The sequence below is a fragment of the Bidens hawaiensis genome, unplaced genomic scaffold (genome assembly GCF_021521415.1).
Source record: "Bidens hawaiensis isolate Kalapana, Puna unplaced genomic scaffold, B.hawaiensis_p1.1 tig00018745_1, whole genome shotgun sequence".
NCBI lineage: Eukaryota > Viridiplantae > Streptophyta > Magnoliopsida > Asterales > Asteraceae > Bidens > Bidens hawaiensis.
This window is the reverse complement of record NW_027492838.1, coordinates 182,678-207,970: the sequence shown is the minus strand read 5'-3', so window position 1 is coordinate 207,970 and position 25,293 is coordinate 182,678. Positions and strand designations below refer to the sequence as shown.

General features: G+C 37.4%; 2 protein-coding genes across 2 annotated transcripts; one reads left to right on the top strand and one right to left on the bottom strand.

The window, feature by feature from the left end:
• Positions 1-3,186: 3,186 nt before the first annotated feature.
• LOC143556823 (putative pentatricopeptide repeat-containing protein At5g37570) lies at positions 3,187-5,495 on the top strand. Its single transcript, XM_077046060.1, has 2 exons — positions 3,187-4,944; positions 4,975-5,495. Exon 1 carries the CDS (start codon positions 3,272-3,274, stop codon positions 4,913-4,915), a length of 1,644 nt encoding a protein of 547 aa, XP_076902175.1. The 5' UTR covers positions 3,187-3,271; the 3' UTR covers positions 4,916-4,944; positions 4,975-5,495.
• A 14,443-nt stretch (positions 5,496-19,938) lies between these two features.
• On the bottom strand, positions 19,939-22,560 carry LOC143556810 (eukaryotic translation initiation factor 3 subunit I-like). Its single transcript, XM_077046048.1, has 5 exons — positions 22,291-22,560; positions 21,226-21,353; positions 21,020-21,139; positions 20,784-20,904; positions 19,939-19,970 (listed from the first exon to the last, which is right to left on the bottom strand). Exons 1-5 carry the CDS (start codon positions 22,343-22,345, stop codon positions 19,939-19,941), a joined length of 456 nt encoding a protein of 151 aa, XP_076902163.1. The 5' UTR covers positions 22,346-22,560.
• Between the last annotated feature and the right edge of the window lie 2,733 nt (positions 22,561-25,293).

Below are 25,293 nucleotides of genomic sequence, written 5' to 3'. Positions count from 1 at the left end.
GTTAGAAAGTTTAGCCGATATTTTTTAGGGCTTACCCGGCAGTTAGGGTTTTATTTTTTGCTCAAGGGTTATTTTAGTAAAAAAAAAGTTGGTCAACTTAACTAGTTTGGTAATTTTCTATAAATAACAAGTTAATATATAAAAAGATCTTCATAATCAGCAAAAAAAATTTATAAAAGAAAATAGACACCATATTCTAGTCAAATATATAAAATGAAATTCTTCGTGGACTTAAGGGGTCGGGGCAATTTTCTTGAATAATTGCGTTACATGACTCTTCAAAATAAATAAAGTTGATGCTCTTGATAATCCACGTAGACATAATAATTGGTGGGTTTTATTGGTCCACGTGACTGTACTATGTAGCCGATTTCATGCCTTTCCGAAAAGTGAAACAGGGGGGACCACCAAATTCCTTTTATTTTCGTTTCTGATCCTTCAAGGTTCCGAATCTAACCATATTAATCCTTAGGCACTAAAAAGTACAGATTTTATTATGCTTTTGACAAAGCCAAAAGTTATTCCACCTATATGGCGGCTATATAACAATGAAATAGTGTTGTTAACCCAAGAAGGGAATCATTACTTACTTGAAAATAGTTTGTTAAAAGCTTGAACTAATATTGCTCGTAACAATTTTCGTGTTATGATGATCTTGCTAGAGTAATAAAGGTATAAGGCTTGATTAGATTAAATTCAATAAAATTAGTGTGAGTAACGACATGTAAATAACACATCTAAAAAAGTCCAAAATCGAATCTCTTGAATTCCCGCTTTATCTACCTCTCCGATAGGCCGCTTTTGTGAACAAAATAAATCAGAGATGTGTATCTTTAAGATGACATTGAATACATGAAATTCGAATTAAGCTTAGTTTTTATATGAAGTTTAGTAAATATGCGGTTTATGTAATAGTGCGAGAAAAATCTAAACTCAAAATCGAATCCTAATTATCCGAAATTCCAAACCCAAAATGTCCGGGATATATGAATTGACGGATGTCTGAAATTTTCACACATCTAAAACTTCGGATATCCGAATCTGAATAACCCCTCGTTTTATGAAAAAAAAAAATTAACAATCATCATCTTTTCCATTATTGCTGGTTGCCCATCTATTTAATCTGTCTCACTAATCAAATTTAGCCTACTGTGGCATAGTAACAATTTATTATAACTACTTTTAAACAGACAAAACATGTGACCACCGTAGTACCATAGTACCGTACTATGTATGACTCATATGCTTTAAATACTAGATCTAACAAAATGTGTTCCATGAGTTTGTAGTATCAAATGAACTAAACTCGGTCGTTAATACTCATTATGTACACATCAGGCATTCAACCATGGACTAAAACTTGCACTGTAAAATAACTAAAACATAACAAAGTAAAGAAAAAACATACCAGATGCGTAAGGCTCCCGCATAAAAGCCAAAAGAAAGGGCTATGCAGTGTTTGGCCTAGCTTTTTTTATCAAAACTTATAGTTTTTTTTTACAAAATAAGCTTAATTTGGTTTTTGGTTTAGCTTTTTAAGCTTAAGCTTATTAGATTATGTAGGCTTGTTTGAAGAAGGTTTTTTTAGCTTATTTGAATAAGCTTATTTGTGTAAGGATATAAGCATAAGCCAAAAAATAAAAGCTAGGCCAAACACCCCCTAGCACTAATGTTAATCGAAGGCTTGCAGCTTCACTCATTTGTGCAACATAATCAATACTACGTTTTCTTTAAAGTGATAATTTTAAAACTCTTAAATTAGATGTATGCGTAAAACTTGGTTTTGAACCCGACCAAAGGGTACAAACTAGGTTTTAGTTTCTTAGAAAAGCCATAACCCGTTCCGTAACCATACCGGACCCATCGGAACCCGTTCCACTTCTACCCGTCAAAACCCTGACCCGACCCAACCTAACCAAAACCTGGTTAAAAACACGACCATACTCGAAACCGGTTCCTGAAAAAACCCGGTTTGTCCACCTCTAGTTAAATTTAATAATACAATTTAACAATTCTTGCTTCACTTGTCTATTGTGACTACTTCAAACTTGCACAAAAAACCCGAACCCGGAATCGTACCCGAAAAAAATACCCAGAACCGGTTTTTTTATACCTGGGTTTTTATACCCGAACTCGTACCCCTACCTGTAAGGTACGGATAGAATATGCTTTTTAGTACCAAAACCCGTACCCCGAACCGGACCCGATTTATTCCCGGTAATACCCGAAAACCGGAACCGGTTCTATACCCGGAACTAGGTTTTTCAATTACCCAAAATTTCCCCGAAAATACTCCGGAAAAGTGCAATTCTTTAAAAAAAAAGGGTATTCAACTCAAATTTATACCCGAAAAATACCTGGAAAAAGGCTCGAAAAAAAAACCCGAAAGTAGGGTTTTTCTTCAATACCCAAAAATAGGGTATTCAAATACCCGGTTTCATACCCGACCCGAACCCGATGCATGGGGTATGGTTTTTGAAAACAATACCCGGACCTGAACCCTACCCGGGTATTGCCAATACCTGATTTTTCAATACATGATCATACCCAAAACCGGGTATTTGAAAAACCTGTTTTGTGCACCTCTCTACTTCCAAGTTCCAACCTTTTTATTTTTCTACTGGACCTTGTTAACAATAACAAGAACATCGGTTTTTCGGCCCAGACCAGAGGTGAACAAAACGGTTAACCGTTTTTTTTAAATACCCTAACCGGTTAGACCGGTTAATCGGTTAGATTAGTAACCGGTTTTGACCATCTGCAGAAGCGGTTTTGGCCGGTTAGGCCGGACCGGTTAACCGGTTAATAACCGGTTTTTTATTAAATAATAGTTAAAAATATCGGTTAACCGGTTCGGTTAACCGGTTTATAACCGGTTTTGAAATCAGAAATACAAACCGGTTACTAACCGGCGGTTATGATCGGTTAGTAATCGGTTAGGATTGGACCGGTTACAAAATCGATTAGAAACCGGTTAACCGGTTATGTTGTGCACCTCTAGCCCAGACATAACAGTATAACAGTTAACTATTAGGAAACTAATTACAAACTAGACCTAACCCATAAACACATATCGGCCCATAATAAAAACAAACCCAATTATTTTACCACGTCTTCTTCCTCTACTCATTATATCTTTTATTACAGTAGTAACCTAAATCAAATTCAATTCAATTCAAGTCAAGTCAATTCAATTCAATCAACTTTACTATATACTACTCCTTTACTTCACTTCATAAACTCCTACATTCAATTAATTACCAAAACCACCATGGTGGGTCCATCACCTTCATCTCCATCAACATGGGTTCTCTTAAAACTCTGTAAAACCCTTAAAACCCTAGAACAATTTCACGCCTTAATTATCCGCAAAGGCTCCGAACAAGACCATGTTCTCGTAAGCGAATTCATCTCTATTTGTAACTCAATTTACCCTAATCAAATTGCGTATGCTTCGAGTGTTTTCGACCGGGTTTTGCAACCCAATGTTTATGTCTGGAATGCCCTTATGAAAGCCCACTGCACACACTCGTCTTTTACACAAAGTTTTAATTTTTTTAAACGAATGAAACAGAGTTGTTATGTGGGTCCTGATAAATACACGTTTCCTTTGGTTTTGAAAGCTTGTGGTGGTGTGTTGGCGTTGAAACAAGGACAGGTTGTTCATGGGTTGGTGGTTAAGTATGGGACGGTATCCGACGTGTTTGTCGGGTCGAGTTTGGTTGATTTTTATGGGAAATGTGGGAAGATTGGGAATGCACGGAAGGTGTTCGATGAAATGCCTGTGAGAAATGAGGTTACTTGGACTTCTATGGTTGTCGGGTATTCGAGTAATGGGGATTATTTGGAGGCGAAGAAGTTGTTTGATGAAATGCCGGAGAGGAATGCGGTTTCGTGGAATGTGATGATTAATGGGCTTGTGAAGTCGGGGGATATGGGATGTGCGAAGAAGTTGTTTGATGAAATGCCGGATAAGAATATGGTTTCGTTTGATACGATGATTGATGGGTATGCGAAGTCGGGTGACATGGCGTCTGCACGGGCTTTGTTTGATCAATCGCCTGAGAAAGATGTTGTTTCGTGGTCTGCTTTGATATCTGGTTATGCGCAAAATAGTCAGCCTAAAGAGGCGGTTAAAGTGTTCAATGACATGGTTGCTAAGAATATTATGCCGGATGAGTATGCAATGGTGAGCTTAATGTCTGCGTGTTCACACACTGGAGACTGGGAATTGGCTAACCGTGTTGATTCTTATTTGAGTCAAAGTTCAGTTGACCTTGGTCAAACTCACGTGACGGCTGCACTGATTGACATGCATGCAAAATGTGGGAATTTGGAGCGTGCGACAACGTTGTTTGAAAAACTGCCTTCACGTGACTTAGTATCTTATTGTTCAATGATACAAGGACTGTCGGTTCACGGTCGTGCTGACCGGGCTGTTGACCTTTTTCACAAAATGTTATCAGAAGGGTTGACCCCTGATTATGTGGCGTTCACGATCATCCTAAGTGCGTGTAGTCATGCTGAACTTGTTGATGAAGGTTGCCACTTTTTTGATATTATGGTGAATGAGTACTCTTTAAAACCTTCTATAGATCACTATGCGTGTAAAGTGAATCTTCTTGGCCGTGCGGGAAGGTTAAACGAGGCGTATAATGTTCTTAAAGACATGCCTATGAAACCGCATGCTGGTGCTTGGGGTGCTCTTCTTTTTGCTTGTAGGATACATAGTGATGTGGCATTAGGTGAAGAGGTTGCGGGTCGGCTTTTTAAGATTGAGCCTCTAAATGCTGCTAATTATGTGTTGTTATCTGATATCTATGCAGCTTCGAATCAGTGGGCTGATGTTAACCGTGTAAGGAATCAGATGAGCGAAATGGGAATTAGAAAAGTTCGTGGGTGTAGTTGGTTGTAATGCGGTTCGTTAATTTGTTATTTCTCACTGTGACCTAAAGCCCGGTAACATTCTTCTAGATCAAAAGTTCCTTGGAAAAACGAGTGATGTGGGCCCGATTGGTCTCAAGATGAAAACCTACGGTTTGCTGAATTAGCATTGCAATGTGCTAGATTGAGAGATCTTGGTGAAGAGAACGTGCTGAATACCCTAATTTTTTGGTATGTTTCAAGAATTTTGACCCAATTACCTTAAGAAGAGTAGATTTTGAGTGTGTTTGACTTTTACCGGGTCAAATAAAAAGGATTGAGAATTTGAGACTATCTTGGAGATAAAAAAGAATTTTGATTTAACTACCCAGATAGCGTTGCAAGCTCAACCCGAGTTTAGTAATAACCAACGAGTTTGTACAACTACGATAATGTTAACCAAAATCCTTATTGTATGGTCCCTTGCATTGTTAAATGTTAAGTAAAATGTCCATATGGTTAATTGCCAACATTACATTGAAAAGAAACAAGCCCTTGTTGATAATAAATAGCATCTGTTGAATTTTAATTAGTTTTAGCAGGTGATCAATTCATCTTTCACCAAGTAATATAGATTTATCTTTAGCAGGTCAACTCTATAATAAATATAGTCCAAAAAGATCAATCATCTTTCACCAAGTATTATTTTTAGCAGGTGTACAAATATATGTGGTACATCTATAAATTCATCAAAGGTCAACTCAAGTCAACCTGTTTTGACTACTTGATCGTAGTAACCGTTTTCTCTTTTATCGTATGCAGGTGCACTTATCTGCTATGCCCATTTGGCAGGCACACAAATGTCTCAGTTCATGAAATTTGAGGACCATTCTGAAACATCCCCAAGCTGCATGTATATATTGTGTGGGTGGTCTATACTATTTCAGAGATCTGAATTTCTGGTGCGTTTTGACCGACTCGTTTTAATGAATCCATTTTTTGCCCATGGGTTTTTAAACCTCAAGAGTTAAGATTTAAGACTCATTCTACTAATTACAACACTTGAAGTTCACTCATAATAAAATGTACAGACAATTCAAGCAATTATAGGAAGGTGTCATCATCATCATCATCATCGTACTCAGTATATCCCACCAATAGCAAGGCTATGGTAGGGTCTGAGGAGGGTAAGATGTAGACAGCCTTACCTCTACCCCATGGGGATAGGGAGGCTGCTTCCGGTGAGACCCCCGGCTCTATACTAGTTTTGCATCAAGCCTTGGACATAAGGCACATAGCACTCAATCATCGGGACGCTGGCTGATTGGTGCATGTACCCTTGTCTTTCGGCTATCAACGCCACCACATGATGCCTGATTAACCTTCCATCACTTTTAACGTTATTTTCACGAGATTAGTAAAATAACGTCAAAATTAGTGCAATTTTACTTTTGCCCACCCGAGGGTTCACACATATATACATTATATGCGCGCACCGCAAGCAGGGCACAATTATAGGAAGGTGTATTACTGTTAATTTTCGTTTGTGCTTAATCAGTTGTACGCTATTCTTTAGTGATTGTTATCAGTTGCTACACTTGGTCACCAAGTGGTTCGTATATCTGAAACATTTTTTTTTGCCTTTTATTTCCACACCCATCCGTCTATGTTTCCCGCTCTCAATGATATTCTATCGTATGTGGTTTCTTTGGTGGTGGGGATAGAGATGTTGGTGCATGATTAGATTGGTAACCCTTCATGATGGTTGAAAGCACTAGGCCCGCTCGAAAGCAAAGTCACTAAAAGTGTTTATGGTATTGAATAATTCATTGTTTCATTGAATAATCAAGATCCCTTTAAATAGGGTAAAGGATTACATAAAACAACTCCTAATAACTAGGAAACATAAATCAACTATGATACAACTTCTAGGAATAGATAATGATTAACTAATAATAGATAATGATTAACTAATAATAATAATATAAATATTATCGGCTAAGACTCCCCCGCAGTTTGAGCGGGACTTGGACGGACGCTCAAACTGGATCGAAAAGACTGAAATAACTCCCGTGGTAACCCCTTGGTGAAAATGTCAGCATACTGAAGTGAGGAAGGCACGTGTAGTACACGGATGTGACCTATACGAACTTTCTCTCGAACAAAGTGTATATCAATCTCGATATGCTTGGTGCGCTGATGTTGAACAGGGTTATCGGATAAGTAGACAGCAGAAACGTTGTCACAATAGACAACGGATGCCTGTCGTAATGGAAGATGCAATTCTAACAATAGATTGCGTAGCCAAGTAGCTTCAGCAACAGCATTGGCGACACCTCTATACTCGGCCTCAGCACTCGAACGAGAGATAGTAGGTTGACGTTTTGAAGACCATGAAATTAAATTGTCACCAAGGAAAACACAATACCCGCTAGTAGATCGGCGAGAATCAGGACACCCGGCCCAGTCAGCATCAGAGTAGGCGACTAACGAGGCGATACTAGACCGAGTAAGCCGTATGCCATAGTCGATTGTCCCCTGTAAATATCTAATAATACGTTTCAAGAAGACAAAATGTGGCTCCCGCGGCTCATGCATGAACAAGCACACCTGCTGCACGGCGTATGTAATGTCGGGACGAGTAAATGTAAGATATTGAAGGGCACCTGCGAGACTTCGATATAGTGATGGATCATCGTAAAGAGGCCCATCCTTGGAGCTGAGTTTGGCTTTGAGGTCCACCGGGGTATTGCAAGGTTTGCATGCTGTCATAGAGGCCCGTGAGATAATATCTTTCGTATATTGCGACTGATCGAGGAATAAGCCGTGTGATGTGTGTGTAACCTTTATCCCCAGAAAGTGATGTAGTCTACCAAGATCGGTCATGGCAAATTCGCGGGAAAGCATCTGAATAATGTGCTGCAGCAGTTCATTGGAGGAGGCAGTAAGGACTATGTCATCAACATATAGCAAAAGATAAGCCGTATCCGATCCATGAGAGTAGATAAACAACGAGTTGTCACATACACTGCTGCAAAAACCGTGAGATAGCAGGTGGGTTGCGAAGCGAGTGTACCAAGCACGCGGCGCCTGCTTGAGTCCATAAAGCGACTTCTTTAATCTGCAAACAAAATCTGGGAACCGAGTATCGATAAAACCCGGTGGTTGATGCATGTACACGGTTTCATTTAGATTGCCATGTAAGAAAGCATTTTTAACATCAAGTTGGTGAATTGGCCATGATTTGGAAACAGCGACGGATAAAACTGTCCGGATGGTTGCAGGTTTGACAACCGGACTAAATGTGTCCTCACAATCGATGCCAATAGTCTGAGACTTGCCGTTGACAACAAGCCGAGCCTTATATCGTTCCAGGGAGCCATCGGATTTGAACTTATGTCGAAATAACCATAAACAACGTATCACCGGTCTATCAATCGGGCGTGGAACTAGCTCCCAGGTATCATTTTCTTGCAAAGCACTAAATTCGGTCCGAATGGCTTGTAACCAATTTTGGTCGGCAAAGGCTTTGGCATAGGATCGGGGAATAGGAGAAATATTGGCGGACATGTGAATGTGAGCAGCTTTGGAGCGTGTGATCATAGGGTGTGTTCCTGGGGGTCGGGCTACAGGAACAGCTGGAATGCGGGTGGGAGGTGCAGGTGGTTGGGGGGAGGATGGGTGAGAGATGTTAAGAGGTAAATGAGGGCTGGTAGAAGGTTGGTTCATTTGGCGGTTCCGCCGGGTATAGTGAAAAGGATAAGTGGTGAGGGATGGTGGGGTGGGTTTCTGTGGGGAGGAGGGTGGTGCAAAAGTGAAACCGGGTGGGGTGGCCTCGTCTAGAAAGGAGTAGGAGGCAGGTGGGGTGGGTATGGTGTAGGGAAAGTCATGTTCATTGAAGGTGACATGACGGGATATGGACACTTTACCGGTAGTGGGATCAAAGCACCGATAACCTCGGAAATCTTGTGGGTAGCCGAGGAAGATACAACGCGTGGCGCGTGGGTGTAGTCGGTGGGGCTGGGTGGCCGAGGTATTGGGGTAACAAGCACACCCAAATACCCGGAGATGGTCATATGTTGGGTGGCGGAGATATAAGGCAAAGGTAGGGGTGAAATAGTTTAGGCGTTTGGTGGGTAGGATATTGTGAAGGTAGGTGGCGGTGTGGATGGCTTCAACCCAGAACGTAGGTGGTAGGTGAGCATGGATAAGCAAGGAGCGAACAATATCGTTTAATCGTCGTATCATACGTTCCGAGCGCCCGTTTTGGGAGGATGTGTGTGGGCAAGAGAAGCGAAAAAGAAGGCCGTGTTGATGGGCGAAAGTTTTAAAAGCATGGTTGTCAAATTCGCCACCCAAATCACATTGAAAAGTTTTAATTTTTCTATTGAATTGAGTGGCAATTAGCTGATGAAATTTAGTGAATGTTGAGAAGGTGTCGGATTTGTATTTAAGAGGGTAAACCCACACAAAGTTTGAAAAATTATCGATGAGAACCATGTAATATTTGTATCCAGATTTACTTATAATGGGAGAGGTCCACAAATCACAGTGAATGATATCAAATGGTGTGAAAGTAAAAGACATAGATTCATAAAAAGGTAAACGTTTATTATTGGATAAATGACAAGATTGACAAAAAGATAAAGTGTTTGTGCGATTACAAAAGAAACCATAACGTTTACTAAGTAAATCTAGAACTTGTAGGCTTGGATGACCAAGACGATCATGCCAGGGTAATGTTGAAGTTGTAAGAGAGCATGCTTGTGGTGGGAGTGTTGGAGGAGTAACTGGATAGAGATCACCCTTGCTGTTGTGGCGGGAAAGCAGCCGCCCCGTTAGGAGATCCTTCACAGAAAAGCCAAATGGGTCAAACTCAATAGATACATGGTTATCTCGAGTAAAACGACGAACAGATAAAAGATTTTTGATAATGTGTGGGCTATATAAGATATTAGGAAGAATATAGGTTCTATGAAGAATGGGTAACGAGCCTGTACCGGAGGCCTGGATTGGTATACAGTGACCATTGCCGACCATAACTTTAGTGTTTGCAATAGATGAATCGGGGATAGTAATCATACCTTGATTGTTGGTGAGATGTTGTTCGGCGCCGGTGTCCATGATTGTATTTGGATCCGTGTACTGAAGTTGCATCGAAGTGAAGGCAGCACTAAGATCAGAGGGACTGAGCGCATCAAAGTTGCTGTAGGTGGGTTTGGGTGGGCCGTAGGGGGAATATGTGAAGTGGGCTGTGGGGGGGTTAGTGGTGGGTGGTGAAGGGTGGTTCGGCCGCCAGGTTGTTTGGGTCGGATAGGGGCAGGGGGGGGTGTTCCACCACGCCCATTGGGGGTAAGTAGGCTGCCCAGAAGGGGTCTGAAAAGCCCAGGTACTGGTGTTCTGCTGCCCGCGGTAACCGCGACCACGACCGCCACGAGTGGACTGGTTGCGGCCACGGCCACGTCCGCGGCTGCGGTAAGGAGGCTGGGATGGATTCGAGGTAGGGGCAGGAGGGTGCGGGGAGTGCTGCGGCTGGGTGGTAGTATTCGGGTTGGGCGGTGTGGTGTGGGAGGTGGCTGCATAGACCGAGGCAGGCTGGTTTTGGCGATTATCTTTGCGAATAACCTCATCCTGGAGCATAGTTCTGGCCAGATCCCAATCGGCGTTTTGAGCGTGGATTAATTGAGCGGTGGTGTCGACATATTATCGGCTAAGAGTCACAACACACGAACTCATCGACAACCAGTCTACAAACAAGGTAATGATCTGTCATTAAGATTTTGTACATTGCTTAACTATACAGATGTAACAGATGCAATATACTGCCAGTCAATACTCTTTTCAAAATGGCAGCAATCCAACATGGTACAAGGAAGTACCAACTCATAGTCCACTAAAAATAACAACCTTACAGATAAAACCGGGACAACCAACGTCGTATTCTTCAACGAATATGTGACCGAGATGATGAACATAAGCTGCAAAGACATGGCTGTCACAAATGGAAACATGGATCCAAAGATATTACCTCAACAAATGATTTTAGAGATAGGGGTGCCAAAGTACTTCAGCCTAACACTGAAAAAAACTTATTTTGTATAATGAAAAACACATTGGCCATATCTTTTGTGAACTATAGTATTGTTCAACAACTATAACGTACTTACATTATAATGCAATGACTTAGATTACAACGCAGCTCTCAAACCCAACACAATGGGTGGGGGGTGCTAAAAACTTGTTTTAATATAATTATGAGATATTTGTAGTGTTTTTTTAGGTGAATATAACTATTGGCACCAAAGAAACTGTTAATATTCTGGTCTTAGGGTGCCTTTGGAATGGAAGATCTTTTGGTCATCTAGATTCTAGAAGTCTAAATTTCCATTCCAAACATGAAACCAGACATGCTGCATTTAATATAAATTCACATTTTTCTATTGGAGAGCACCCACACACTCATATAATCTACTTATAATTCTACTTCACAGTTCATAACAGGACTTAACCCTCGATCGGAAAAAGACACAATGCATGTAGCACACTTAAATATTTTTATATGACAAAGCTATTGAATTTGACAGTGCTGGTATAACAAAAGAGTGGTACGGAATTTCATGGGCGGTTTGGAAGAGATCTAAAGTTCGGGAACCGAAGTTAACTACTTGGTGCCCGAGTTATTGTATTTTTAGTAATTGGTTTCATTTATACTATGTAAAGTTCAGAAACCAAAACTTAACTTTCTGCCCAAGTTATATCTTATTTTTAGTAAATGGTTTTTATCTATAGTTAGATGCTAATCTTGTTTCCTAATCTAGGTTTCCTTATTCCTTAAGTTTGTTGTTCCTTAGGTTTACTTGTTCATTGCATTAGAACAGTTTTGGTTTCAATTAATCAAGAAAGTGTAAAACGAGTTTGTTCAAGTTCTTCGCTTTTTTATTATTTTTTATGCCCATTCATATGATTCATATACTGAACATGATCCGATTACAATAGAGAGATGGGTAAACGGGCAACAAGCCGCCTCCCCATTTTGAATGGCTAAAACAGGTTACAAATCTTCAGAAGCTTTTACAAAAACAACCAGTCTAATATGATTAAGCTTTCAAGTAAATTCTTGGTTATATTGTACGGGTTGACGTTTCAAAAAACAGCCATCAAAATTGCAAGTTATCTCAAAACACTTGACAAACAAAACATATATGTTCAAAGTTGAAACAAAGCAATAGCAAAACCAACAACAGCAGACACAAGCAAAAAACATGCAGACCCCCCAAGATATAAGCATGCTTCATACCACTTGATGCTACCATTACTCATGATCTCTATCATTGCACAAAGCAGCAAAAACGTCACCGCGATACACACCAAGGTCAACGTCACCATGAAATCCACCGAATCCCCCTGCGAGTTCCTTTCAAGGTCCAATATCCACTCTGCCACCCTAAAAACATCTTCACAACTTTATAACATATGCCAATGTTCCTCCTCCACCGCCGTCGCCTCCGTCTTTCTTTACATCCTTTACGCCTCCTCCTCCCCCACCACCGCAACCGCTGTTAATGTTTAATGAATCTGAATATGACACGTTGAATCCCCAAGGGTTTGTGGTTCTTGGTTTGAGATGTAAAGGTGAGAAACTGCATGCTTGAATTGGCTTAACTCGGAATAAGGGTGTTTGTGGGGATTGAAGTAGCTTTTTGAATGGAATTGATGAGTTTTTATGGGTGCGAGGATGGAATGACAAACGTAACGCCATGTTTGTGTAAGGTTTTTGATTGAGTTATCAATGATATGGGATATATGTAGGTAGAAATGTGTAACAAAGTTTGAGTTAATTTAGGAAAACTAAATCAGCATATAATATAATAATATATTCAGAATATTTATCTGATATTAGTTACCATATAAATTGCTGAAGTAGGATGAATTCATAAAACATTGTTGAAGTAAACATGTAGGCTATAATTGAATGTCTAATTTGAAATTTGACCATGTGTAGTCATAACTCTCTACCTCCAGATATTATGCGTCACATGGCGTCCAGTCAGAGTTATGGTTTTTTATCAAAACAGGGTGTAATCATAACTCTCCACCCTCAGGCGTTATGCGCCACGTGGCGCCCAATCACTTTTACATTTTTTAATTTTTTTTAATTTTTTATCTAAAATAAATAACATATATAAAGTAAACACATAACATATCTTCAAACAAAACACCTACATACCAACTGCCTTCTCACTCAATTATCCTTATCCTTACAGCTCACCAAACACCCTTAAAACCCTAACACTAATTAGATTTCCACTTATCTCCTATTGTTTAAACTCAACCACCGAACCCTCAACAATATCACCACCGGACAACTTACTACCGCCGGTGAAGAAGAAGCGGAAGCCATCCAACTCGCCGGTCACCATCACCATCCATGAAAAGCTCGCCGGAAAACATCAACTCGCCGGAAAACATCCAACCACAACATCACCGTCAACAACATCGATTCGCCGGAAAACATCCAACCTCTCACCGGACACCAGTCACCACCCAACAAGCATGGTCTAACATATATGACAGATATATTCTTGATTTTTGAGCCATTTCAGCGCAATTTGTATACAACGCAACCAAAAAAAATTATCCCATAACGCGGGGGGGGGGGGGGGGGGTGTACCCCCCGCGTTTTCGTCCATAACGTTGGTGGCAACGTTGCCACTACACTTGGTCAAGCAAGTCAACATCGTCTAGTTTGATAATTTCCCACAAGCATTAAGGGGTGTACACGGACTGGTCGGACGAGAGCATGCCTGTGTCCATTGGTTAAGCTTTTGACGGACAGTTCACGAACACTCTGCCGAACGAAAATTCATGTCCGTGTCTGTCCGTTAATATTGTAAACGGACGTTAACAGACAATAATGGACATTAATGGAGAAACGAACATGTAAACATTAATGGAATGGACAAATATGAACGGTTACATTATTAATTTCAAACATAAATCTAAACAACTTCACCTACAAATTTGGAATTACACCATATAACATCCAAATAAACTTAACACTTAATATATTATAACATAAAGCGGATTATAAGAGACATCAAACATATGTAGTATTACAAACGTGTGATTAATAACACTAGAAATTCCACAGATAAATTACAATATTGGATAGATCTAAACACTTACGATACCAGAAGAACACTACCTGACGTTCACGAACACTATCAAACGGACTTGGCCCTTGTCCGTGTTCATCCTTTAAGCTTACCACACGGATTTTTTTTGTCCATGTCTGGTTCGTTTACTAAACGGACGAACATAAACGAACTTCTTGCCGAACGAACGACTAGACGTCCCGTTCACTTACACCCCCTGAGCATTATAGCTGCTTTAAAAGTTGCAACTTTTCTCTTATTTCTATTCCCACTATTTGCAGCTTTCTACAAGCAGTTGGTAGGGATTTTGAAGTTATATTTTTAGTAACACGCTATCATATGATTTTGACTTCCGTGTATATACATACAGCAGTATTGCTACTTTAAAATCTGCAACTTCAATAGGCTTCAAGGAGTTTTGTAGAAATGAAGCAGTGATGTAGGAAATAACGATTAATCCGGATTAACAAGGCATAATCGAATTGAAATCGATCTATATGTAATTTTTCAAATATACAAATATATACAAGTTTTATATATAATTTTTTCAATTTTGATCAATTTTCACCTAATAGCAAGTAATCAACGACTAATCGGTAGGATAATAACTAGCGACTAATCGGTGAGAATGTGAGATACCAACTAGCAACTAATTAATTGGAGCCTAGACGGGATTTTTACAAATCCACAAATACTACAACAACTCTAATTCATAAAACAACTTTCAATTAACAAAAGAAGGCTTCAATCATTCAAATAACAAAGTTAAACACAAGAAAAGTAACAGCAGATACAATAACAACACTTGCACACAAACACAACACAAAAACATTACATATCTCCAACATTGCCAAATGCAACTGCCACATCGCCTGTGCACATAACTGGACCAACTTCCCCGGTAACCCGACCGCACGCACAATCGCCCGTTCGGGATCCAAAAACAACTCCACCCCCCTCAAAAAAAGCTTCACAACATCACCCGCTCCGCCTCCGCCTCCACCTCCTCCTCCTCCATCTTTCCTTAAAACTTCTACACCGCCACCACTACCACCGCCACTGCCATTAATGTTTAAATGTTCTAAATATGATGCGTTGAATCCCCTCGGGTTTGTTCTTGTTGTTTTGAGGTGTAAAGGTGACAAACTGCATGCTTGAATAGGCTGAATTAGCTGGAATAAGGGTGTTTGTGGTGATCTAACTAGCTTTGTGAATGGAATTGATGAGATTTTAGTGTGAAGATGGAGTTTTAGAGATAACACCATGTTTGGAAATGAAGGTTGACTGTGAAAACATGTTATCCATATGGCTAATCTTTTAATTAGGATGTGATTAGTGGTGGGGTAGTTTTAAATGTTATCCTTTTGGTTCTATTTCTAGCAATGTAAGCCCCCCCATTTAGTGCATTATGTCCCGACTTCTCATAATTGTTTATAAGGGTGTTCATCGGATTAGATATCAGTTATTTGGTTAGTTTAGATCGGTTTTTTGGATTTGATTTTTTTAGTCTCTATCCAATATCCCGAATGAAACCGAATTTGCAATTCTCTAACCAAATTCGCAATTCGGATCAGTCTCTTTGGTTACAGATAGGGTTCGATTTTTGGATTTTTTCGGTTTGTTTCGCAGACCCCTAATTGTTATTTTGATACACTTGGTTTCCGTTCAACAAATGAAAACCACATGAACTAGTTATTGATAGAGCATTAGGCTATTTGTAGTGGGGGCTACAAAATGAGACGATTTATGCCATGTGGCGCACAGTCAGAGCCCGCTGGTGGGTAAGTATAGTCAAGCATATGCTTTAGGCCTCCACCCATTCAGGGCCTCTATATTTAATACTCATTTTGGTTTATATATTTGTAAATTAAGCTGGCATATATCTTTGAAAATTTACTAAATTGGGCTGGACTTATAAGAATAGTGGAGCTTTAATTTTTCATAAATAATTTTTCATAAATAGTGGAGCTTTAATGTAATCTATTTATGCAAATCAATAATTGATTTCTTTTTCATAAATAATTTTTTTGGGGAGCTTTTGCTCCTTTGCAATAACATGTGATTTGTGTTAAATATAAATACTTTGTAACAATTATTGATTTGATTTTGCCTATATGATAACGTAATAGTAAGTTAGCCAACTAATAGATGATTGGTTTCAAACCTGGGCAAAAGAAGGGTGTTCATAAAATAACTTTCGGAAAAAGGCCTTAATTTTCAGTTAGCTTTAGGCCTCTAACACGGTTGAGCCGGCCCTGCGCCCAGTCAACAAATGTGGGGTTTTTGTTTTAGGGTTGTAATGATGTTGTAGCCCAATATATATATATATATATATATATATATATATATATATATATATATATATATATATATATATATATATATATATATCACACACACACACACTAATATAATAGTATTAAATCCAAAACCCACACTGGCGATAACTTATGTCGCCCCGCCCATTGTCGGCCCCCCTTATCGCCCCTCGGTGCGGTGTTCTCGTCCCCAAATCCAACTTGTCGCCCATTTTTCCGCCCCATTATGCGTAGCCTATGGACGACTGTTGGGTCTTTTTAATTAACTGAACTACCAATGATATCATACGAGACTGACAAATCACTTAATCCTTTTTAATAATTAATTTTCAGTATGATCGGTTTTGTCATTCAAAAGGGGGTGGCGGCGCAGCTTGTTGCCCGCTTACCTGCCTCTTTATTGTAATTGAATCCTTTTATTTGAAATGACAAGCTATCAATTCCTTAAAAAAATTTATTTCGTTGTCAAAAAAATAATAATAATAATAATAATAATAATAATTAATGACACTAATCATCATCATCATCATCATCATCGTACTCAATATATCCCACCAATAGCAAAGCTATAGTAGGGTCTGAGGAGGGTAAGATGTAGACAGCCTTACCTCTACCCCATAGGGATAGAGAGGCTGCTTCCGGTGAGACCCTCGGCTCGATAGTAGTTTTGCATCAAGCCTTGGACATAAGACACATAACACTCAACCATCGGGACACCGACCGATTGGTGCATGTACCCTTGTCTTTTGGCTATCAACGCCACCACATGATGCCTGATTAACCTTCCGCCACTTTTAACGTTATTTTCACGATATTGGTAAAATAACGTCAAAATTAGTGCAATTTCGCTTTTGCCCACCTGAGGGTTCACACATATATACATTATATGCGTGCACCGCAAGCAAGGCGTAAATGTTACATAAGGTCTCTCCATTATTGTACTAAACTATTGTTGTCTCTAGAAATGAATCCATGAACAATTAATGTGTTACGGTGTTAGATAGTCATAGAATTATTCCTGCACGTACATGTCAAAACTTAGACGGGTTACATGTTATGGCTGATAATCAAGCATAAAGAGATAGAATAGTGGGATTTCTTGACAACCTGATGCCAAACAGCTTTTTAGAAGTTTAGGCCAACAATTGACAAGTAACATAATCACAAAGGGGGATAATAAACTAATAATCACAAAAGATAAAAAATAAATAAAAAGAAGTTTCCAACCAACAACAGTGTGAATGGAACCCAGGAGTTCATGGGCTTTCGTTCGAAGACAAACGCACTATGACTATGAATTCCTCCAGTAGAGATGCAACACGTGTAAAGTTGTTATCGTGTTTTGATATTGTATGAAATACTTTAATAGCCGTTCATAAAAAAAGTACTTTAATAGAAAACTAAGCATCATTATGCTCAATTTTACAAGTATATCAATATTACTAATTTATTTTAGTTTTATTTAAGTATAATCAAATAATTAAGAGAAACTAAAAGTCATCATAATATTATATATTAAAAGAAGTGTAGATTTTCAAGAATTGAAACAAGATCGTCTCAGTTTCAAAACCCGACTTAAAGAGGTTTCCTCACAAATCATAATGGTAGGTTTCCTTCTTAATAACGTTCTTAGGCGAGTTAGGTTTGGAACATCAGCATCAAGTTTTGTAAAGTAGGTTTTGTTATTGGGATTCTATTGCATATTTATTAAGCATGCCTATACCAAAAAGTCATGATCAATAAAACAACTTGATATGAACACACGATACAACCCGACTTTACTTTTGTTTAGGTTGGCAATTATGATCCATTCTTCAAATAAATTACCTCAATAAAAAATTTCTTTTGCATGTGTGTTCGTTCATGTAAACTCAACTATACAGCAAGTCAATTTGGCTATACTCGTATTAAACGACATATCAAAAAGGGTTATTTTTTAGACGACTTTTTAACTTAAATCAGTTCAAGTAGGCCAACACCACGCGCTACCATTAGTCGTCACCATCTCTGCCGCCACCATCACTACCATTTTATAGTCGACACTCGACACCACCATTGTCGACTCAAACATCTCACCAACTACACCACAATAATATTGTTGACTCAACAACTGTCGCCCTCACGGCCTCACCAACTACACCACAATAACATTGCTAACACAACAACTGTCGCCACCGTGATGCCACCAACACCACCATTGCTACCGTATAAAACTATAACATGTAAACCTATCTTAATATTTATTTTTCCTATAAAATGACAAATTTCAATTCGAGTCTATTTTCTTCATAATTAATAGCATTTTTTGACCCCAACCTAGGGAGCTAACAAGTAACATTAGGTTTCTAACAATTCAAATGGCTTTACAAAAACAGTCTAATATGATTAAGCTTTCATACTTTAGAACATCATGTTTAATAAAAATAACCATTATCTCAAGCAGTATATAGGCATATAGCTACTTTAAAATCTCAAAACTTTTATTAACTTGCAAGTAATTCATAACAAACAACCTTTATTAAACAATAACGAATTGAAAGTGAAGAAAATCAATAACAGCATATAGAAGCAAATGAACAACATCAAAGCACTTGATAACAACATTACCAATCTCCATCATTGCTACATACAACACACACATCGCCCTAAAACACAACAAGATCAACTCATCAATGAACTCCAACATCCTCACTTTCCTCACACTCTCTTGTTTTGGATCCAATAACCATTTTGCCACCAAAATAAATAGACTAATCACAACTTCACCTACGCCTCCATTTCCTTCATCGTCTCCGTCTCCTCCGTACTTTCTTACATCATCTACGCCTCCTCCACCGCCCTCGCCAAGATTAATGTTTAATACATTGAATCCCCAAGGGTTTGTTCGTCTCGGTTTGAGACGTAAAGGTGACAAACCGCACGCTTGAATCGGCTGAAGCTGGAATAAGGGTGTTTGTGGTGATCTAACTAGTTTTGTGAATGGAATGGATGGGATTTGAGAGTGAAGATGGAGTTTTAGACCTAATGTCATGTTTGGAAATGAAGGTTGACTCTACAATTATGTTATCCATGTGGCTAATCTTTTAATTAGGGTGTGATTAGTGATGGACTAGTTTCAAATGTTATCCTTTGTGTTTGATTTATAACATTGTAAGCCCCTCATGTTATGGGTTTGTTGTATTGTGTCCCTACTTCGCATAACTGTTTATTTTCTTACGATTGTTCAGTTATTATGTGCATGTTAAACAAATGGTCAAAATCGCACAAACTAGTTATTGATTGGACACTTTTGTTTAAAGAATTGTTCGATGTGAAACCAGACTGGCAATTCGCTTAATCCTTTTAGTAACGAAACTAATGAAATGCTAAAATGTTACTTAAGGTCTCTTCGTTATTGTATTAAACTGTTTTCTCTCTAGAAATGATCGAATCCTTGTATAGTTATGTGTATCTCAAAAACAAATAATCTTCAATAACTCTATGTCCAAAAATCTCAACTCTGCTACAAAACTGTACTCCGAATCATCTTATGATATGTTTTAGTATCAACAAAAATCAAATACATGGAATTCTAAAGTAGTCGGGATCAAAGTGGTGTAGTCTCACGTAACCGTCTTCGCCTCCGCTTGAAAAACTATCAAAAAAAATTAACAAATAAATTTGACTTACTAACTGTGTACAATATCTGGAAAATCATTGGGAAATTATTAATTCATTTAAAGGGGTCAATTTAAAAACTCAATTTGGTAAGTAAAACAGAGATGTCACTTGTCAAATGGGTCACTTAATTTAAAAGATCACATTATTATTGTAACAAACAATAGTCTTGTGCTTATTTTTAATGAATAAACTATTTATTAAGATTTAAGAGACCTGAAAAGTTTATAATGCGTTATATGCTGCATAATGAGTCCTTATTTAATCAACTACCTAAAATGCATCTTACCAAAACAAAAATGACAACAATTATGGACTAGATGTCTAGATTAATGTTAAAGTTGTCATATAATGGTTGACATGCAAGTAAATTTTTTTATTATCTGAAGACGCCCAAATTACATGACCATTTTTTAGGTATCGACTGATCACATATCTCATGACTAAGGCCGAGATGATTATAGAGTTTACTAGCCCCGAAAAGTTTCATTTTTGCTTCAATAATTTGTTTTATAAGAACTTGTGACTCAATGGTATTGGCCCATTTGACACACTATAACGTAATACTTAACATATCTGATGTTGAAACTAATATTGTATGTCACAGTAAGTTAACTTAGTCAAAACTACAAGATGGGTGGAATTTATTTGTAAAATTAGGCGTAAAATATATTTATGTACAACTTGCTCATAAAGGAGATATTAAACACATTGTGCTTGAGCAACCAGACTCTTGTCTGTTTAGCATGACACTTTTTCATGACCAGAAAATTAAAAAAATAAAAAAAACCCCGACTAATAGAGTATCTTATAGAACTTACATGGTTAAGAAGTGGAGACATTGCAACAGCATTGATTGGGCGCTCGGTAACATATGTCTTGATCAATGTCAATGATCTGCTGTCCCAGATCTATTTATTTGGAAGAGGATGTAACAATAATAAGAATATGTTGGTTTAACAACCGTATAAAACAATAAAGAATGAAAAAAATACTTTCGTGAAATAGTTGCATGGATATTATTACCTTTGCTGATTTGTCTAGAGACCCAGTGAGGAAATGTGAAGAATCACTTGACTTTGCAAGCGATGTAACCATCTTTTTATGACCAACTTCCTTGTCATTTTCTTGCAACAATTTTCCTGTCTCTCAGTTTTTAAAAAGGAGTAATGAACTTAGGGCGAAAACTATAAGATTATTAAAAGTTAACCATGCTAAATTTTAAAACATACCTCTGTATCCCAAATTCGAATCACCGTGTCTTCACCAGCACTAATGATTGTCTGGTTTAGAGGCCCCCAAACCGCTCTATTGATCCTTCCTTGAGGACCCTTAAGTACAAGTGCAGAATCAGCAACCTCTGAAAAGTTACACCAATTAGAATGCAAGATATTATTAAGACACAATTCCATCCAATCAGAAATGCAATATCAGATTATCACTTAACCGTTATCAGTTTTAGTATTAGTTAGATGATTGTAGTTGCTTGTATTAAGTTTTTATTATACTTGTGTATGGTAATAATTCTTTTGATCCCTTAACTTAATGTTAACTTCAGAAACTAAAACTTAAGGTTAATTTTAACACAGATAACAAAAACCAATATTTCCTAGACCATTGTTCGAAAATTGATCAACTTTCTACCAATTTTGAGCAAACACAACCAAATTATCAACTGAAATTAGGGCTGTAAGCAAACCAAACATCCAGCGAACCGTTCTTGAACTGCTCGACGGAAGGTTCGTTTACAGTTGTTCTAATAAATGAACAAACAAAAACAAGAAACTCCGCTAGACTATTTAAATTTAACGAAAATGAACAAAGGCTGAGGTCATTCATTTGTGTCCGTTTATGTGTTCGTTCATGTTCTTTTGTTTATGTTTGGTCATTAAAGGTTTTTTTATAGTTTTTTTTTAGTTTTTATTTAGTATATTATGTCAAGTCTATTCAGATAACTATCTCAAGTACTTGGCTTTATATTTATTTTGGATGCTTATGCCTAATGCTTGAGTTTAAGAATGTTGATTTTTATTTTTCAAACTAATATACGTTCGTTTGTCTGTTTGTGTTCGCTTATGAACTTAACAAATGCACACGGACAAGAAGTTCTGTTCGAAAGTGTTCGTGAACCGTCCATTGGTACGGTAAATGCTTAATATTAACGAATGAACAAGAAAAAGTTTGTTTCTTTTACAGCCCTAATTAAAATTCCTACTAATAAACGACTAGAACATCAAACGCAGAAGAGCAAACTTAATATAGATAAACCAGGTCAATTAGATGAACAGAAAACTCACGATCATCAGGATCAGCAGCAATGCGTTTGACGTGAATGGCAGGTGACGACGCCATAAAAAGATCAGTAGTAATAACAGCAAGCTTATCACCAACAGCAAAATCAACAGACCTAGCCGGGGCACCAAAGTTGAAAGTGAAAAGCTGTGTTCCACTCTGAACATCCCATAGCTTAGCTGTCTGATCCGCGCTTCCAGTAATCAATCGTCTTGAATCCCCTGCAAAGCAATTATACACCAATCATTTCCAAACAACCAGACCTTGACTAGAATCGACCATGGCTCGTTTTGACTTATCAATTAACTTATATGCAGTTATTTGAGGTATCGGTTATTGCAGTGGGATATTGGTAATTTTAATATTATGCAGAATTGATGTATATCATATATAATATAAAAAGTCAAAAGTGTCAATATTTAAAACATGATCTGATCGTAAGCTAAGCTCGGCTGTGCTATGTTAAGCTTAAACTAATACATAGAAGTCGAAAAAAAGTTAAAACCTAATAAAGCCTAAAAATATACTAGGCGAGTTTTAATTGAGTCCAGTAACATGTTAATTAAGAATAAAGGGATTACAATCAGGTTTAATCAATCAATCTTTGTATTTGTAATTTTATTCACAGGTTCAATTGATGAATCAGATTACATGTAATTCGAATTATGTAATCTGATTTATATGTAAACCTTGGTATTTCAATTGAAACTCTAATTCTATTATAACTATATTTAGTGCTTCATATGCTTTTTATCATATTTGTTTTTGTAGGTGTATGCAGGTGCGCTACGTATTCATGTTTTTGTAGCGCTTCTTTCGCTAGGTGAGTGTTGTTTACTATAGCACGTTCTGTTGTTATATATGCTTTACTGAAATTTTATAGTAGTGGATTTACGGTAAGTTAATAGCCATGTTGTCGTGTTTTAAAGATGGTATACTACGAATGTTGGTTTGCATCCGTCTGAAATTGAACTCATGTTGGTTTCATCATCTGATTTTTACTGTTTATTTGGGTGTTATGTGAATTGTTGGGTGTTGGTAGATGGAGGTTTAGTATTTTTGCATGTGTTTGAAATTGAGTTGATTTTGAATCTCGAATAGTGGGCTTGTAAGTAAGTGTAGATAAGTATTTTCAATTATAATTTTTTCGATATTCGTTTGAAATTGATGTCAGTGAACGTTGATGGTTGTTCCAACTGAAAGAATATTGGATCAGGATGTTAATCAGTATCATAGCTTCAAGGTTCATTTTTCTTGAATTTTGTTAAAAGTGAAAATCAACCTGAATTTTGTTAATCAGGATGTTGTCCCAGGGAGAAGGTAAAATCATAAATGTAATTGAAGTATAATAAATCAACCTATTTATTTAAAGGTTATAAAAAAGTTTGTAACTGGACTATAGTCACTATACACATAAAAATGATTTGACTAATGGAAAAGTCAACACTTTATATTATGAAAATTCCAGTTTGTCAACATTATGGGTTCTCGATTAACTATGAAGATCGACTATTTACGGGACATACGAGTTATCGGGTCGGATGGGTTTTCGGCAACAAGTTAAATGGGTTTTTTATGTTCATATAACAGGCCGGATAGGATTTACTCATTGGCCAACAAAATATGTTTGATTAACTTTATTTTATTTAAGTGTAGGTTTTATGTAGTGAAATGCTTCTTGCACATGGATACCTCCACATTCTAATCCAAACAACAAGAAAGTTTAGTGGTAATATTTGAATGCAAATTGAATTAGTTACATCTGAGTTGACTTGGAAAGTTGATGATTATTGTTATTCTTGATTTAGGTTTCAAAAGAGGGCGATGACAACCATTATGCAGTGTTCATTACTATGGTCTTAATGATCACGGGCAATCCATTGATACATTAACTTTGATTCTGATTAAGGGGCATTTGGCTATTATGAGTTTTTGACTATACATTTACACTTCAACTGGAAGCATAGATGACAAAGTTCCAAATGCATTACTATCCATTGTTGACTCTGCAGTTAGCAAACACAAGTTCACACCTGCATACATGCTTTCAAATGGAAGATTAGAAGGAGCAAGTAGGGCAGGAAAGTTTTCTTCGAATTCTGCCATAACTGCCGCTAGCAATTACCTGAAATTTGTGGGACCACCTCATGGCAACATCCTTCCATTGTAGGCTTCGGTGATAAAATTCTTTTTATGTTCTATGTTATGTGTTTATACATTATGTAATACAATTTAACAGAGTGAAACAATAATACTTTTACAGCTCAGGTTTGGATCTATTAAGGATGAATTAACTTTTGAGCCATTTTAACCCGTATAAAAGTATCCATTCGTTTTGGAGTTCGATCCAATTTGGCAAGCATACTACAGTACCTCAAAGCCTCGATTTTCATCTTTCATAATAAGAAAAAAAAGCATTAATTACTAACATTATAGAAGTTGAATTTTAATATCCATTTAATCTTGGATACATGCATAACAGTCATGGTGTATGCAAAATTCATTTTTTTGGGAACAATATGCTTTTTTATTATTATTTCTATTTTATTAGAGTGATCTTAAAGACAATATTTTTTTTAATAGCCAAATACATATTATTTACAAACAACCTTAAATGGGGATCAAACCCCTAACTATCATTTTAGAGTGATCTTGAAAACAATATTAACTGGATTTGTTATGGTCTTTGGAATAGTATTATTATTTTATACAATATTATTATTGTGATTTATAATTACATTGTATGAGTAGAATTATTTGTCTTTTTTTTTATTACATGTCCGTGTATTACACGGGTTCTAACATAGTATATATATATATAGGTTTTGGATTCATTTGTTTTGTTGGGTCGGTTAGGATGTTTCGGGCCGGGTCTATTTTAACTCAAGGGTTTTCTTTTTTTTCCAATTTAATAAGGATTAAAAATTGACAACTTCATACAATAAAATAGTAAAAGTTTCAAAAGTATTCTAGTTAGTTCACTCAACTTTAAAAAGTGTTTCAATTAA

Coding starts and splice junctions, on each gene's coding strand:
- LOC143556823 (XM_077046060.1), top strand. CDS start 3,272: ATGGTGGGTCCATCACCTTCATCTCCATCAACATGGGTTCTCTTAAAA.
- LOC143556810 (XM_077046048.1), bottom strand. CDS start 22,345: ATGGCGTCGTCACCTGCCATTCACGTCAAACGCATTGCTGCTGATCCT. Junction 21,140..21,225: donor TTCGAATTTGGGATACAGAG/GTATGTTTTAAA, acceptor AAAAACTGAGAG/ACAGGAAAATTGTTGCAAGA. Junction 19,971..20,783: donor AAGATACTCTATTAGTCGGG/GTTTTTTTTATT, acceptor TTTTTTTGATAG/TTTTTCAAGCGGAGGCGAAG.